An 18,646-nucleotide genomic window follows, 5' to 3' on the forward strand; every position below is an offset into this window, starting at 1 on the left:
AATTTGATGTTGGCCGCCAGATTGCTGTATATTGATTTTATTATGTTTACATATGTTCCTTGTATCCCTGACCTCTCAAAGACCTTTATTATGAAGGTGTGTTAGATTTTGTGGAATGCATTTCAGCACCTAATAAGATATTCATATGTTTTTTTTTCAGTTTCTTTACATGATAGATTTTTGTATGTTGAACCATCTCTGCACCTCTGAGATGAAGTTGACTTGGTCATGGTGAATTTTTTTTTCATGTGTTCTTGCATTTGGTTTGCCAGTATTTTATTGAGTATTTTTGGGTCTTTGTTCATGAGTGAGATTGGTCTGTAATTCTTTTTCTTGGTTGAGTCTTCATGTAGTTTTGGTATCAGGGCAATTGCAGCCTCATTAAAAGAGTTTGGCAATATTCCTTCTGTTTCTATTATGAAGAACACATTGAGAAATATAGACATGAACTCTGCTTGGAAGTTCTGGTAGAATTCTGCACTAAAACCATCCAGCCCTGGGAGGCTTCAGGTTGGGAGGCTTTTGATGACAGCTTCTATTTATTTGCAGTTTATAGGTCCATTTAAATTGTTCACCTGGTCTTGATTTAACTTTGGTATATGGTATCTATCAAAATAATTTTCATTTCTTTTACATTTCCCAACTTTGTGGTGTACAGGTTTTATAGTATGACCTAATGATTCTCTAGATTTCATCAGTGTTTGTTGTTATGTTCCCCTTTTCATTTCTGATTTTGTTTATTTTGATGTTCTGTCTCTGCCTATTGATTAGTTTGGATAAGGGTTTGTATATCTTGTTGATTTTTTGAAAGAATCAGCTATTTGTCTCACTAATTCTTTGTATTGTTTTATTTATTTCCATTTTATAGATTTCAGTCCTCAATTTGAATATTTCCTGTCTTGTACTCCTCTTGGGTGTGTCTGCTCATTTGTGTTCTAGGGCTTTCAAGTGCACTGTTAAATCACTGGTAGTGGCTTTCTCTGCTTTCTTTATGTGGGTATTTATGCTATGAACTTTCCTCTTAGCACTGCTGAACTCGTCCTCTTAGCATGAATTGAACTCATGTCCTCTGAAAGAGCAACCAGTGCTCTTAACCACTAAGCCTTTGTTCTAGCTCCTAGCCTCACTTTTAATGGTGTTTTCCCCATGCTGCTCAACTCACTGTTGAATCACCATTGTACAATGCAGCTGAAGGGAAAAAATGTTCTATTTGTTCTTAATGTGAAAAAAAATGCTCAGGCCTTTTACTGATACAAAGGGATAACTGTGTTTGACAGCTGTGAACTCTCAGTTTGTAATAGTCAGCAGTCAACGTATACTGAGTCTTGCACACAGTGGCAGAGAGACAACATACACCAAGGGGTCTCTGTTATTTTAGAATACCACTCAGCTGGACATGGGATTTTTTACCCTATAAGTCTGAAAAGGTGAAGCTGAAAGTGAAAAACACATGTATATCAAAATGTAAGGTGTCCATGATTCTTTGTGACCTATGGGTGCTAGGTGGGATGTTTCTACTTTGCAAAATTAGGAGTGTTATGTGTTGACTGTGATTACATCCTAGCAGTATTGCATGCCCAAAATGGGTGTGAACATTTAGTACAGGACACAACCAATGTAGACAAACTACAGTATCAGCCTCTTTTATTTGAATTCACCCTGCTGAGAGGAGGATGTGTGATTGGGTAACTCAATCAAAGAGCCAAGATAAGCCAATATTATGTGAACCTCATCATAAATATAGCCCTGAGAATGTTCTTTGGGATTCAGGTAGTTTCTGGTAGATTAAAATACAAAATCTTACTATTGGAGGAACCACCAGAAATTCTTGTCCCTAAATCATTGACAAAGATGCCTCACTTCAGATGACTCTGTGGGAATCATGGCAGGGTTGGAATATAACCTGTTAGTGCTAGCAGGACAGAATACTTTATTAGGTGTCTGAAGCTCCTAACTCATAGAACTGGTGGGTACAATGCCATAAGATCCCCAGTTAGGCTAGGTCACCTGGGAAACTCCTTGTGAGTTTCAGCATGGAGAACATGGCTTCACAAGTACCCAAGCCTTCAGATAACTTTTCTGATGGTCTTATAAGAGACTTCCCAGGACATTCTAGATCCTCAAGAGAATGAAGAGAGAACAAAGGTTTTCCCCACACTTCAATGTCAGTCAAATAGTAACAGACATCAGTGATCTAGACAGCTATTCTGTCCTAGTTTAAGATTCCTGTTCATGTTAAAACTACATTCTAGATGTTGCAACACTCATTAACCATGTTCCTATATCTAATAAACAGATAAAGAAAATACAATGGCCATATTAGGCTCATACAGGCAGATACGAAGAACAAGCTGTTTGTCTGATGACACATCTAGTGTCTCTATGTTGAAGGCCTTCTTGGAATTCCATAGAGCAGGGAGGAGTTTGTTTTTAGAGATGTTTGCCTTGCTCATTGGTGGTTTGAGGGGAACATCTGGTCCAGAAAGTGAAAAAAACCAGTTAGCTTTGAGTCTAGAACTAAAACACCTGCCTCTGGAGAATGTCTACAGAATTCCAGGACTCCATAGGCCACGTACTAGACAGAAAATCATGTGTTTTCTGGTGTGACACTGTCACTTCTCCTGGAAGGTAAAGGACAGGGCTTTGCTTTGTCCCTACCAATAGATCCTGACTCTCACAGAGGTCGTCACTGATTTCAAACAATTTTAGAACCTGTCTATCATCAAACCTCATTATTTTCTTTAGATAAATAACCCTTGCTTGGATTGGTCTTATATCCTCAGTATTAGTTACAATGGTCTCATATGAAAAGTTAGTATCTCATATCCCTAGCCCAGATCTGACCAGAATATCTGTTTCTTTCCATCAGAATCCTAGCAAGTTCTTCTTGTCTACCTTCCACCAGTCAATCTGCCTCTGAAAACATCTACCAGAAAGGAATGGAATGATAGCTGACTGGTTAATAGCACTGGATACTCTTGTATAGGACTCAAGTTTAGTTGCCGGTACACACATGGCAGCTCATAACCATCTGTTAACTCCAGTTCTAGGTGATTCAATGTCCTCTTGACTCTTTTGGCACCAGCCATAACTGTGTTTCAGAAATATACATACAGTCAAAATAACCATACAAAAAATTAAAAGAAAGAAAACATCTACTTTTGTTTAAGGAAATATCTCTGCATGGTTATTACCTGTGTGAGCCTGGGACAAAGAGGCCTTAAAAAAAGAAATGATACTGTGTATTAGTTATGGTTTTTATTGCTATGAAGAGACACCATGACCATGGCAATACTTATAAGAAAACATTCAATTGAGGGAACTCAATTACAGTTTCAGAAGTGTAGTCCATTATCAGTATGGTGGAAAGCATGGTGTGTACAGGCCGTCACATGACACTGGAGCTGAGAGTGCTGTAGTTTTCAAGAAATAGGACTCACTGGGTGGTATCCTAAGCATAAAAATCTCAAAGTCTGCACCCACAGTGACACACTTCTACCAACAAAACCATTCCTCCTCTAACAAGGCCATACCTTCTAATAGGGCCACTCTCTATGAAATTATGGGGGCAAATTATATTCAAACTACCACTTTTCACTCTTGGGCACCCATAAGCTTGTTATAATATCACAATTCAGAATGTATTCAGTCCAACTTCAAAAGCCCCCATAGTCTATAACAGTCTTAACAATGTTAAAAGTCCAAATTTCAATGTCTCTTCTGAGATTCATGCAATCTCTTAACTGTTAGCCTGTAAAAATAAAAAATAAAAAAATCACATCACATACTTCCAACATATAATAGCAGAGGATATATATTAGCATTTCAAATTGCAGGGAAGAGTGTATAGTGAGGAAATGTATGACCAATGCAAGATGGAAAATCAGCTGAGCAAACTCCAAACTGTGCATCTCCATGTCTGATTTTGAAACATTCTTCGGATCTCCAATTCCATGTATCTTTGTTAACTACAGCACACTTATTTTTCTTGGGTTGGTTTTTTACCCCTGTTTTCAGCTCTCCTCAGCATGTATTCTATGACTCTGGCATCTCTAACATCTTAGGGTCTCCAATGCAATACAGGCTTCAACTTCACAACTTCGTGTAATGGCATCTCTAGGTCTTTATTTATGGTGATTCCTGACATTAGCCTGTTCTCAGAAGCTTTCCTTAGGCATGAGGACAAATTTCATAACCTGTTTCCTCAATCCTTAACTATAAAGCCAGAAATAGTTGGTAAAAGCTAATTTCTGTTATTTTCTGGAGCTGAAACACATACTGCTTATTCAATTACATATTCACCAGCTTTCTGTTATTCACTGCCTAAGCTTGACTGTTCTGAAACTTGCTCTATAGAATAGGCTGGGCTCAGACTCAGAGATCTGCCAGTCTCCTCCCTCTGAGTGCTATTCCGGAATTAAAGGTGTGCTCCACCACACCTGACTTTAAACTTTTCTTTAGATTCTTTCAACAAGTTGTTAATTTAGCTGGGTGGGATCTTGCCATGGTTGACCACTCCCTTTATTCCATTTCTTGAACACAGGACTTAATGCTTGCCCATTCTTGGGTATTCATTTTCTTCTTAAATTTTATGTTTTCCAATTTACCCTGTTCCTATTTGTTATAAGTGTTCATTAGAGTTACCATTAATAACCACATAACAGACTTTATACCGGTCTGTTTTGAGATTTCTTCTGCCAATAGAATTAATCTAAAACTTTTTTTCTCTAACCTCAGTCAGAGTTTTTGGACAAGTGTAAAAAACAGCCACTTTCTTCACAAAAGTATCACAAGAACAATCTCCAGGCAACACATTAAAATTCCGCTCTCCTGAAACCTCTTGAGTGAGCCCCTGACAGTTCAAATAAAGCTTAGCACCTCTGTCTTCCATGCTCCTACTAATATGACCCTTTAAACAGTGCTTAAAGCATTCCTCTGCTTTCTTAACCCAAAGTGCCAAAGTCCAAATTCCTCAAAACAAAGACATGATCAGGCCTATCACAATATCCTACTACTAACTTCTGTCTTAGGATCTTTTATTGCCATGAAGAGATACCATGACCATGACAACTCTTATAAGAAATTATTTAGCTGAGGGGCCTCACTTCGGTTTCAGAGGTTCAGTCCATTATTCTCATGGCAAGGAACATGGTACATGCAGGCAGATGTGGTACTGGATCTGAGAATGCAACATCTTGCAGGCAACAGGAAGTTGACTGACTTACTCAGAAAGTGACCTGAGCATGAGAAATCTCAACACTTGCCTCCACAGTGACACACTTTCTCCAACAAAACCATACCTACTCTGACAAGACCATACTTATTAATCGTGCCATTTCCTATGAGATTATGGGGGATAATTACATTCAAGCTATTGCATCCTGTTTCAAGCCTGTCTGTTTCTCATGTCTCAAGTGCTTGTTCTTACTACTGTGCTATGATTACCTGTTATGGCTATTCAAGTAATTAATCAGACTCAGGTTAGATGGATCATAGCAAGTCTGAGGCTGTGCCAATTTTACTGAGATGATCAGACTTACTATAACCTTATCAGAAACAGAATATAGTGGTGATTTCCACGATCAATATAGTTGTAGTTGACAGGAAATAATGAAGTTTTCAAGCTATATGGTGTACACAAGATTGGTCTCTAAGACCAATTGTTGGGCCAAACTATATGCTTCATTGACTTCTAAGAAAACTTTAAAAAATGCAAAGTGGACTGAATGCTTCATTACCTGATGGAAGATACACAGTGCCCCAGGAGACATGAACTCTAACCTGAAAAAAAAATCTATGAAACATGTTTTTCAAGGCATTTAGGCTGAGCCAACTCCATTGTTCCCTGAACCATAACCTTCAATCTTCTAGATAACTCTGAAACTCATCCTTTACATTTGGGGTCCTCTAATCAACATGAAACACTTAGGAAGATTGATACATGCTACAATCCAGCCTGGGTAGTTAGCTGAATGTCAGGCCCATTTTTGGTGTCATGTGTGAGCTTTCTGTAGAAACATCAAATCCTGAGGAAGGATGGTAGATATTTCTCATGAAAACTCAATGGCATATGTTATTCTGTCATATCTAAAGCACAACCTTTAACAGCAAAGACTTGGTTAACACTGGTCCAGGCTTAGCAGTGGAGGTGAGTGCAGTTGGAAGGACACAGAACTGCATAATGTTAGGTAGGCAGTGGTCGGTGAGGACTAAGAGCAGACAGTGATGATCCGAGTCCATGTTCTATGAGTCCAGGTTCTAGGACTGTACCATCAATCTATGAATCTCTGTTCACAAAAGACAAAGACTTTCTCACACACAGCACAGGAAGCCCACCATCTCTGAGCACTCTCATTCTCCTGCATCTGCTTATGAGTCATCTACCTGGTTCTCTAAGAACATGGATTGGAGGTAGAGTTTAGAGAGACTTACATTGGTTGAAAGAGGACTTTGCAATGATCTGAGGTCCCACAATAACATCTTCTGTGTGTTGTCTGCTCAGCACTGGCACTGCTTCCCAAGGCTAATATCACAAGTAACAAATCTAAGGGTAATAATGTTAGCCTTGAAGCATGCTCCTGAGATTTGGAAAACAATTGTAGAGGGAAAATGGTTAAAAACCTATCAGAAGGTGACAGATTGAAGATGTCTTAGGGTAACAGGATTCTGAGTGTCACAAATGACACAGCACAGATCCCTATGAGTGTGTAATCTTGAAATGAGTGACTTTGACCTGGAGTGCTCCATTCAACCTGAATGTTACCTGTATGTCAATTCTGTAGCATCATGGATATAAATGCCTACATACAGAGGGCTACAGCTTGGACACTCAGTCCCTTTTCAGTTGGGACAGAGATTCACCACACAGATGCCTAGGCTGACTGGGGCACCCTAGCCTGGGCCAAGCACATGTAGTTTGCTTGAGGTATAATACGGTAGGGAACTTCTTCCTAGAGAGGCTCATGGTGATGGTGAAAAGGGACATCTCAGACTCAAGCTCTATGCACTCCTGAGTGTACAGTGAATCCATTGTGTGTGTTATGCTGGTGATAGATCAAAGCTTGTGCATGTGGCACAAGTACTCTTTTGTTAACCTGCCCCTCAGCTTTAGTAGGGACCCGCTTAACTACAATTATAGTAGATCTCAAAAAGATACTATGGCCTTCTCTGCATAAGACTTTCCTTAGAGAGTAGGGTTGATCACTTACACCTTGGTTTACTCTGTGCAGTTACCGCCTGTGCTTCAGAGTTCCTCTGAGGTCATGGGGGTAGGTGGGTTTGGGGGTGGAGTGGTACTTATAGCTTACAGGGTCCAATCTATGGGTGGGGGTGTTGGAGAAGCTTACCTGCAGGAAGCTTACCTGAGTTAGTGAGATCCCACCAACTCTGGTCTGACAGTGAGGGAGCCAGAATTAGACTCTCAGTATGGGTGACAGTTGTATGTGTAGGGCAGATTGTGAGGCCAATGGCAATGAGACCAGGATTTATCCCTACTGCTTATACTGGTTCTTTGGAACCCATTTTCTTTGGAGAGATACCTTGCTCAGTCCAGATATAGTGGAGAGGGCCTTGGTACTCCCTCAAAACAATGTGCTACACTTTATTGACTTCTCATGGGAAGCCTTACCCTCTCTGAGGAGTGGATGGAGGGGTGGAATGGGGGAAAGTAAGAGGGGGGAGGAGGGAAATCTGGAATTGGTATGTAAAATGAGAATAAATTAATTTAAAAAGACTTTCCCTTTCCTTATGTTGACATGACATGTAGCTTTATTCCATTAGTTCCAGATGGTTCAGATGTTCTGAAACAAATGCTGCTGGGATGTTGCCTTGAAATCCATTATAGGAAGAGGGACCCCATGGTTCTTTTCAGGTTACACAGGTCATCTCTTACCAAACCTCTGCATACAACTACTCCAGACTTTCTCCTGAGTCAGAATTTTGACCTGTTATACTAGTGAGAAAAGACTGATCTTCCTCTCTAGTTATCCCTCAGCTGATCCCTTTGCAGCTCTCACAGTAATCTCTGTCACTGTCCTGCTAGGAATAAATTCCACCTTCCTAGAGCACCAAGAACACAGGGCAGATTAAGTGCTCATCTTGGTCTTTGGGACACATGGACACATAGGGATACCTCATTGCATCTAAGAGGTCCAAGGCCAGGACACAGCAGTGTCAGCTTTGGGATGATCTGTTATTCTCTGAGGGCATGGGGATGATTATCAGCCTTGTTGCTCAATGTGTTGCTTGGAGGTAAAATATAAAGAGATAAAAGTTGAGGGATGTGAGACAGCACTGAAAGTAGAAGGGACAGAACAGTGTCTTGGACAGACACTACTCATAAAAACCTGTTGGAATCTCGGAAGTTATCCTGCCTAGGAGAACGCTGAGGTTAGAGCGAGGAAGGACAGCTGAACTTGGTGGCTGTGTTGGAGTTAAAGCTCTTCTTCTCAGAGGGAGGACAGCACAGTGAGAAGATAGATGATGATGTCCTCTGTGCTTTCCTGCAAGGGGTACAACCCCTGGCACAGGCTCCTATTTACAGGTAAGCATATCTACTCTCTAAGTGTGAAGGAAGGGGAACTCAGAAGCAAGATAGAGTCTCCAAAATTGGACAGGAGCCCCAGGAAAGACACAGGGTTTCTGTTTGAAGTCAAAGGTCAGAAGGTACCATAAGGTACAGAGGCTCAGCAGCCAGAAATCCTCATCAGACAGGGGATGATGAGGGAAAGTAAAAAGCCCCATACATTCACTGTTCAAAGTCATTTTCTGAAGCCTGATATCCCCAATCATGACTGAGTGACTCTTCAAGCAGATACCAAATTGCGGTGGGCCAGTGAGATTGTTCATTGTCCAGATATACAAGCAAGCTAAATTTATTTCTCAACCCACATATGGTAGATGCAGAGAATGGATTCCTGAAGGATAAATCATCTCCTCCACACAGGAGCTGACACATGCAACTGTAGATGTGCATGCTAGGACACATGCTTCCATACAAGCACCATTGCATGGACTGGTACATGCACACACTAAGGCAGGTCCTTTATAAATACACACATATAATACATAAGTAAATGTAAAATGTTTGAGTAAATTATTGTCATTATTGTCAAACTTAGGAACTATGTAGATAAAGCCATGGGTGTAGTTCTTCCTTTGTTCTTTCCTTCTTTCCTTCCTCCCTCCCTCCTTCCCTCCCTCCCTTCCTTCCTTCTTCTTTCCTTTTCCCACTGGTGTCAGTGTCTTTTATGGAACTGAACCTTACAAAGAGAACAGGACTTCACAAAACTGTGGTTAAAGTGGACTAGAAATCAGATTGTTTGGGACATGAGGTCTTAGGTTGGCTAGAACCACAAGGGAAACAGGAAAAGTCAGAAAGTGAAAGACACTGTAGCAGAGATCAGAGAGGCATTGCATCTTGCATCAAATACTCTTTATTTGAGGAGGGATATGGGGACAGTGTGTTGGGAGCCAGGCAGACACCTGGGAAAAAATCCTATATACAGGAAATGATATAGTTAGAGGCTTAGAGGGAATGGAGGTCATACTGCTCACCTCTATCAAGGAGGGTCAACAAACACTTACCTATACACCTCAGCTGAGTGATGAACACACATCAGTGTTGATGTTGACTGTTTTTCTCTCTTTCTGCCTAGCCTCCCTTTTAACCTGCTGGCACTTGTCCACCACTGTCAAAATCACAATTGACTCAGTGCCACTCCAAGTGGTTGAAGGAGAAAACGTCTTTCTACATGTCAACAATCTGCCACAGAATCTTCGAAATTTTGCCTGGTTCAAAGGGGTGATAAATATGAACTCCAGAATTGCACTATATTCACTGACCACTAATCTATGTGTGATGGGGCCTGAAAATAGTGGTAGAGAAGCTGTGTACAGCAATGGATCCCTGTGGCTCAAAAATGTCTCCCAGAAGGACACAGGATTTTATATACTACAAACAGTAATTAGAGGTGGAAAAGTTGTATCTACAACCACATACCTCCACGTGTATGGTAAGTGATTCTCTATGAACTTTGGGCTCCAGGTGGTACTCATTTCAGTGGACACACAAAGAAACATCAAACTTAGCTTGTGCCTATGTTCCCTTTGTGTTGTGTCCTCGTGTTGGGTTTTGAGCATTTGCAGCAGGGCCCACATGATAGAGAACAATTGGAATAGGTCAGAGTCCTTCATCTAATGTCACTTTGTAGGCAGTTGAATGCATGGTGAGTAACTCAGTCTAGGGTATCAGACACTGTCTAGACTCCTGGGGTTCTCATAAGGAATGTGTCCTTGAGAAAGTCCTCAAGGGACAGAAAGTGGACCTGATTGAGAATGCAATGGGATTCTCATAATAGGGTGAACCCCAGGAAGCCCTGGTGGGCTCAACACCAAGTAGTTCAACACCAGGTAGCATGGACAAGCATTTTACTAGGGTTACATTTTGACTTCCTGATATCAGGGAACAGTTTTTTTTTTTTTAATAGTTGACGTCACCTCAACTAGTCACCAGTTGTAACCAGCTAGTCCACTGTCCATGAGAGCTACCTTTATGCTAGATCCCCAGACATCTTCTCCAGAGACTCACCAGTGAGAACATAGCTCAACAGGTGTCTATGCCATGCAATAAATATCCTGATGTGCTTATGAGACTTCCAGGAAGGTCATGGTTGCCAAGAGAAACAGAGAACACAGGTCCTCCTGACAATTGCTTGTCCTTTGGGATGCATCTCAGAGAATTCTCCCCTAGAGGCAAATGACTAGAAGACCTGAGTTATAGAAATGTCTTCTTCACCCAAACCCCTACACTGAGACATACTGTTGCACAAATTCTCACGTGAATTTAATTTGTAAATAAATGTCAGAAATAATGCCAATGAAAAAAATTTACACTATATAGCCAAACCAATGAATTTCTTAAATCCATGAATATACAAGTTCAAGAATATCTTTCATTCATTTATTCTTTACCAGTATATGAAATTTTCTAGGTAGCATTTTCTTTGAAAATATAAGACAAATCATGGTTTTTAAATTGCTCCATTTTGAATGAGTTTAAAGAAAAAAAAAAGCCAGAATGTAAAGTCAAGTGTTGACTGGAACCACAAAAGGAGCAGAACAACAACAACAAAAGTCAGAGCATGAAGTTGCAGGGTATGTAGGGGAAGAGGTCAAACAGGTATCACCCCAACATAAATAAAAAATATTTATTGTCCCATAAATACAAGCAGTGATATGAGGGCAGTGTGCCAGGCTATGTTGACAACTGAAGAGAGAGTGCTGTATAGTGGAAATGACTATTTTTGGGACACTGAGAACATGGAGGTCATGTGCTAACCTCCACCAAGTAGGAAAGGGAGTCATTCACCAAAAACCTAGGCTGAGAAATTAACGCAGCTGTTCAGGACAGAGATATTCAACCTATCAAAATGCAAAGGTGCCTATTGGATTGATGGATTTCTCTCTTCTCTTCTAGCCTCCCTTTTCACCTGTGGACACCCTCCACCCTCTTCCCAGCCCACTATTGAATTAGTGCCACCCCGTGTTGCTGAAGGGGCAAGTGTACTTCTACTTGTTCACAATCTACCAGAGAATATTAAATATCTTTTCTGGTACAAAGGGGTGTTTGCGGTGAAGAGATTTGAGATTGCCAGACAGATAAGAGAACTAGATTCAAGTGTGCAGGGGCCTACACATAGTGGTAGAGAGTTATTGTTCAGCAATGGATCCCTGCTGCTCCATAACGTCATTTGGGATGACACTGGATTCTACACCCTCCGGATTCTGACTACAGATCTAAAAGCTGAAATAGCACATGTGAAACTCCAGGTGGACAGTAAGTGATTCTCTTTGATTTTTCAGTGCTGGATGAAGTTTAGACACACAGAACTGCCATGCCTATTTCCCTTTTTCACTGTGTCTACTTGTTGGGGATTGAGAACTTAGTGCAGGACATCTATGGTAGAGACAAATGGCCATTGATTAGACTCTGCAGTCTGACTCCCTGCAATATCAAGGAAGATATTGATGGAAAGTAATCCATCATAAGATGTCAGACTCTGTCCAGTATCTTGGGGTCCTATCCATGTATGTGAGGAAAACATGACATCCCCTGAGAGAGGTAAGCAACAGGAAGCCCTGGCCACTGTAATATGTTCCAGACTTGACTACATATGACTCTGGGGATTTTTGTGCAGGATTCAATTCTTACTTCTAAGAGCCAACAGGGAACAAGGATTTTTGACTTTCCATGCCAATCTCAGCTATATATTAGCTCCAAATTGACAGTATCATAAATAAAATTTAGAAACTGATTCAGAGACCATAGAGAGGTGTTGATTACTGATGTGGTCCTTATGCCTTTTTCAGCCTGTTCTCTTTTATTTTTCACCCAAGGCTGATAGCCCAGGTGTGGAATGCCAGAAGTGAGTTGGACCCCCCCCCCGCCACAAATCTCAAAAAAAAAAAAAAACCATATATTATATATTACAGGCTTGCTCACAGACCAATCTGATAATCTGATAGTGGCATTTTTAATTGAGTCTCCTACTTTCCAAAGACCTCTAGCTTGTATCAGCTTGACATAAAGCCTAGTACCTGAGACTTTTCTATGACTTGAGTATGCTGAGAAGATCAGACTGCTCCTGACTTCACCCAGCCCAAATCCTGTGGGATGCAGGGCATAGTTATAAGAACTTTAGTCAGGGGTTGACTAGAGCCATAAAGCAAACTGAACAAAAGGCAGAAAATGAAATTCTATGGTCTGTAGAGTTCAAGGAAGGCATCATCTAAAATTACGGTGATCATGAGTATGCACAGTATCTGACTGAGGACAGTGAGGTGTCAGCCATTTAGACAATGGTAGAGTCAGCTCCTTGCAGAAGAAATAACACATCAGAAGCACTGAGGGAATGGGGGTCATGTTGCTGGCCACCACCTTGAAGAATAGACATACCCATGATGTATCTCAAAACTGAGTAATGGATCCATCTGTTTAGGAAAGAGGTTGCCATCTTTCCACCAACCCAATGTTCTTCAATTGATGACTTTTTTTCTCTTCCAGCCTCCAATTCTAATTGTAATCCTTCTGCCTCGGCCCAAGTAAAAATTGAAGCAGTGCCTTCGTATGCTGCTGAGGGGGAAAGTGTTCTTCTCCTAGTTCATAATCTACCAGAAGACTTTCAAATGTTTTGTTGGTACAAATCAGAATATAGAACAGACATCTTTAAAATTACAGAATACAACAGAGTCACAAATTCCACCATCTTGGGACTTGCCCACAGCCAAAGAGAAATGGTGTACACCAACGGATCCTTGCTTATCCACAACATCACTGAGGAAGATGCAGGACTGTACATGCTAGAAATTTTAAACAGAGACTACAAATTTGAAGATACACATGTGCAACTCCATGTGAACAGTTAAGTGACCATTTATGGCTTCTAGCTGTTGATTGTGGCTATCCTACTTCATACAGTGAACTGTTAGGACTGAGATGTACTTGCTCATTCACTCTCAGCATTGTGTCCCCACACTAGGATTTAGACACTTACTGAAAGACATACATAGATTAGACAAACTACAGTAGATCAGAACCCCTTACCACTCTCCCCTTGCAGAGAGAAGAATGTGTGTTGGATAACTCAGCATGAAGGATGTCAGACTCAGCCCAGACACTTGGGATTCTCACAATGCAAATGGCCCAAGAAAGACTCTGTGGGAGTCAGGCTGGCACTGTCTCAGGAAGCCATTGTGTCTTTACAGAGGGAACCAGCAAGTCCTAACTCCAAAGCTGTGTCTCTGGTTATTAATTTAATTTCCTGTTATTGTTGGTAGGGAACAAGTGTTTCCTAACTGTCCAAGTCCCACAGATTGTGGGACCAACTGTGCACTGACATGGGAGCTGCAGTTAGGTAGATCACCTTGGCATCTCCTCTTCTGAGTCCAAACATACCTGTTATCAGACCATTAGCATATTATTCTGATGGGTTTATGAGACTTCCCAGGAAGGTCAATGTCCCAAATGGTAGAAACAGATGAAACAGTTACTGCATACTCCTTATTCTCAGAGGTTCCACCGAGGGAATTCTCTTGTGCAAGTAAATATTAACAGATTCTGTTGATTTGAGGGGCTCCTCCACTACAAGGTCAAGTTGCTGTCCTTAGCCAAGCTCAAATCATAGGCAAAGCAGTAATCATTTCCAACATGTTGTATTATAGGGAAACTGAGACACAGAAAACTCAGGAATTGAATCAGAGTCTTCCTGGCCATGGGTGGCAGATACAAAGCACAAGACAAATCTATGGCCTAAGTACAACTTCTCTCCTCATGAGGCTTTATTAAGTGTGACAACTAGAGGGGTAGTCGAGTTCTCTGAAGGACTACGATCATAAGGTTTCCTTCTCTGTTTCTTTGTAGAGCCTGTGACACAGCCCATCATTCGAGTCATCAAAACCACAGTCACAGTACAGACCTCTGTGGTCTTCACTTGCTTCTCAGCTGACCCTGGAATCTCCATTCACTGGATCTTCAATAACCAGAGTCTGCAACTCACAGAGAGGATGAAGCTTTCCCCAACAAAGTGCCAACTCAGCATAGATCCTGTCGGGGGGGAGGACGCTGGACAATATCAGTGTGAAGTCTCCAACCAAGTCAGTTCAAAAACCAGTCTCCCAGTCACGCTGGATGTGATGGATAAGTGACCTCTCCTCTCATCCTACAGTACAATGACAGTGTCTCTTTATTAATGGGGGTACAAAACAGAGGAAAGTTAAGAAGTAAAAATTGTCAACTATCACTCAAATACAGCCATTATGGTGACTTACATCTATAATTCTGGGATAAATGTGCACATGGAAAAGCCAGGGTTTAAAGTGAAACTCGGCTTCTAAAGGAAAATAAAAACATCAATGCAGTAAATGCTATAATTTATTTTAAAATGACAGTAAGGAACACATCATACAACAGGGATCATATGGGATGTTTATTGGAAAAAGGGCAGAAAAAGGGACAGAGAAGGAGGCAGACAAGGGGGCAAAAAGGGGACAAAATGTAGGGACAAGAGTGCCAGAAGAGAAAGAGACAGGAGGTGGGAAAGGTCTGCCTTTTATAATGGAACATAATGAATGTGGACAGTGGGCGTTCTAAGTAGCTTCAGTTGAGCACATATCCTGTCAGGACCCTAAGGGCAGGCCAGTGCAGATGCCTGAATACTAACATTCCTCCATTTTGTTTATTATAAAAAAGTAAGGAGTTATAAAGGGGTAGCAGATGAGGCAGGGATGAAGACATTGTGTTCTCAAGACTGCTTCATGACAACCTGGAGCGGTTTGGGAGACCTGAGAAAGTTGGGTTGCTGGCCATGTCTTGGGTTATCTGGCTGTTTCACTTCACTGTCCAGGTTCTATGGAACTGTCAGGTGCCATTTGACCTGGCAAAATGCTCTCAGAGGTGTATCCAAATTGACTCCCTAGAGCTCAGAAGAAATTTGAGTTTACAAAAAGAGATAAGTTATAGACACATTAGAAAGCAACCAAAGAGAATATAGTGACAGAGTATAGTGTTTAGTACTCTGACAGAGTTGGACTAATAGGTTATCAGAATTCTATCAATTAATGTCAAGATTGTGAATAGCAACATAGTGAGAGAGAGAAATCTAGAACATATTTCATTTATACATCTCAAATCACTTTATCCCTATCAGCCCTTAAGCTTTCCTATTTTCATATAAACAAACCTCGAAGCACTTGTTCCTTTCCCATCAACACACAGTATCACCTTACCACCATCTTTCTATCCAATTTACCAGATGCAGGTGGTTAATTACTGATGGCAGTCAATAGTAAAAAATGTAACAGTACAAATTTGTATCAAATTGTTAAGACTGTCTCCTGATAAATCAAGGAAGAGTTAAATGGGAAGGATCACCAGGACCAAATGGAAACAGGAAAAAAGGGGCCTGTGAGCAGGGACTGAAGAAGCACAGAGGTCAGCGTTGCCCTTGACAAGTCAAGGGGGCCTCTGCTCAAACGCCCAACACTGGGAAAAGGACACTCTTGGGGGACCAGAAAATCCATTATAGAATATATATCTTGTTTATCAAATACTTTATGTATCAAACATATGTCACCACTTATTTAAATTCTCTAGAAATTTGGTGTTGAACATTTGGTAAAGACATGGGTATACTTAGGTGTAAATCTCTAAGTCAGCTTTTGTTAATCTTGATAGATTTATAACCTTCAATAATCTTGATAGATAACTTTATAAACTTCAATTTTATCACCATATAGAGTATATTCTAAACTAAAGTTGAATCACATATAACTTTACATTTCTATCATTGTACAATCCAAAATATTTGAGGTGTGTAGTTTTCAGAAGTAGACTAGATTGCCAGGCAAAAATTGGGATCTTGGGGGTGGGGGTGGGGTGGGGGTAAGGGGAGATGGGGACATGGGGAGAGAAAAGTGAGGAGGGGAGGATGGGGAGACCCTTGGGGAATGGGATGGTTGGGACGGAGAAGGGTGGATATGGGAGCAGGGAAGAAGATATCTTAATTAAGGGAGCCATTTTAGGGTTGGTAAGAGACTTGACTCTAGAGGGGTTCCCAGGTATCCATGGAGATGTCCCCAGCTAGTTCCTTGGGCAGCAGAGGAGAGGGAGCCTGAAATGGCCCTTTCCTATAGCCATACTGATGAATATCTTGCATATCATCGTAGAACCTTCATCTTGCGATGGATGGGGATAGAGACAGAGACCCACATTGGAGCACTGGACTGAGCTCCCAAGGCCCAAATGAGGAGCTGAAGGAGGGAGAACATGAGCAAGGAAGTCAGGACTGCAAGGGGTGCACCCATCCACTGAGACGGTGGGGCTGATCTAATGGGAGCTCACCAAGACCAGATCAACTGGAACAGAAAAAGCATGGGATCAAACCGGACTCTCTGAACGTGTTGGACAATGAGGGCTGACTGAGAAGCCAAGGACTGGGTTGCGATCCTACTGCACTTACTGGCTTTGAGGGAGCCTAGCCTGTTTAGATGCACACCTTCCTGGACCTGGATGGAGGAGGGAGGACTTAGGACTTCCCACAGGGCAACGAACCCTGACTGCTCTTTGTACTGAAGAGGGAGGGGAAGGGGAGTGAAGGGAGGGGGAGGGAAATGAGAGGTGGGGAGGAGGCGGAAATTTTTAATAATAAAAAATAAAAATAAATAAAAGGAAATAAAATGAACAGAGAGCTCATTAGGATTAAAAAATGTACTCCTTAACCTTAGTAAAAGATGACTGCCAGCCATGTAGCTGCTTACATCATGAAAAGGTCGCCAGGCAAGATGGAAGGGAGCCATGTGGTTGCTGTTTAAAATATGTTTTTCTAAACATTAGTTACATGCACATTTAGAGAGGGAGAGAAGACAGACATAAGCATGTCTTGGAGGAAAGAAAAAGAAAGTGGAAAATTATTTCTCTATTCGCCAACTGCCTGGTCTGAAATATATTGAAGCCAGTCTTACATCCAGGGGAATGGTCAGAGACAGCCCTGCTAGAGATTCAAATGTTGGTATTGAATGGAAGGAAAAGTTGTCAGTCAACAAGAAAGCAAATGTGTTGCAGGTGGAAGAGAACAGATCAGAAAGCAGATTTGTTGCAGGTGGAAGAAAGCAAATCTGTTGCAGGTGGAGCAGGTGGGTAGGATCCTAGCATGAAGTGGGCACCTTTGGCAGGCTCTGCCAAGGTAAGCAAATATGTCACACATGACAGAGTTAGTGCAAGAGATTTATTGTGAGGGGGAGAGCAAAAGAGTGGAAGAGTAAAAGGTTGCATCAGAGATGAAGCAAAGAGAATGAACTCTGCCGGGCAGGTACTTTTAAAGGGTGCACCTGTTGCATAGTGGTGATTGCTTGGGACCTGGTGACACACAAAAGCTTAGGACAACAGAGCTGGTCTGCTGCTGCGCAAATTAACATCATAATTCTTTAATAAAAGAAGCAGATTTAGATATAGAAGACCTCAGGGTTTTTTTTTTTTTTTTTTTTTTTTTTTTTTTTTTTTTTTTTTTTTGTCTATTTGAGACCTTAATAGGCTTCACAGCTGGCGGGGGATGGGTAGAAGAACAGGAAGAACAGAGAGAATGTTTGGAGTGAAGATAGAAGAAAGCTTGAGAACAGGATACCGTCTACCATCTATCAAAGTTGGCAGAATGTTGCAAAAGTACTGTAAAATATCAGGATATAGGGCGCCAGGAAGTGGTCATTTAGATCGATATCTAAGGGCGAGAACTGACTGCAAAAGTGGACTAATTTACAACATACTCAAACTTATGGGACACTATGAAAGCAGTCCTAAGAGGAAAGTTCATGAGGTTGTGGAGAAAGGGGTACCCTCATCCATTGCTGGTGGGACTGCAAACTTGTGCAACCACTTTGGAAATCAGTGTGGCGGTTTCTCAGAAAAATTGGGATCAACCTACCCCTGGACCCAGCAATATCACTCTTGGGAATATACCCAAGAGATGCCCTATCATATGACAAAAGCATTTGTCCAACTATGTTCATAGCAGCATTATTTGTAATAGCCAGAACCTGGAAGCAACCTAGATGCCCTTCAATGGAAGAATGGATGAAGAAAGTGGGGAATATATAC

General features: G+C 41.3%; 1 protein-coding gene across 1 annotated transcript in view; it reads left to right on the forward strand.

The window, feature by feature from the left end:
* Positions 1 to 14,703, forward strand: part of LOC130869462 (pregnancy-specific glycoprotein 22-like) — a 31,088-nt gene extending 16,385 nt beyond the window's left edge. Inside the window, exons 5-8 of the mRNA XM_057761658.1 lie at positions 9,657 to 10,013; positions 11,477 to 11,836; positions 13,064 to 13,420; positions 14,420 to 14,703. Of these exons, the coding sequence (XP_057617641.1) occupies positions 9,657 to 10,013; positions 11,477 to 11,836; positions 13,064 to 13,420; positions 14,420 to 14,703 (1,358 nt within the window). The remainder of the gene's footprint in view (positions 1 to 9,656; positions 10,014 to 11,476; positions 11,837 to 13,063; positions 13,421 to 14,419) is intronic.
* The last annotated feature ends 3,943 nt before the right edge of the window (positions 14,704 to 18,646 follow it).

The sequence above is a fragment of the Chionomys nivalis genome, chromosome 2 (assembly GCF_950005125.1).
Source record: "Chionomys nivalis chromosome 2, mChiNiv1.1, whole genome shotgun sequence".
Lineage (NCBI taxonomy): Eukaryota > Metazoa > Chordata > Mammalia > Rodentia > Cricetidae > Chionomys > Chionomys nivalis.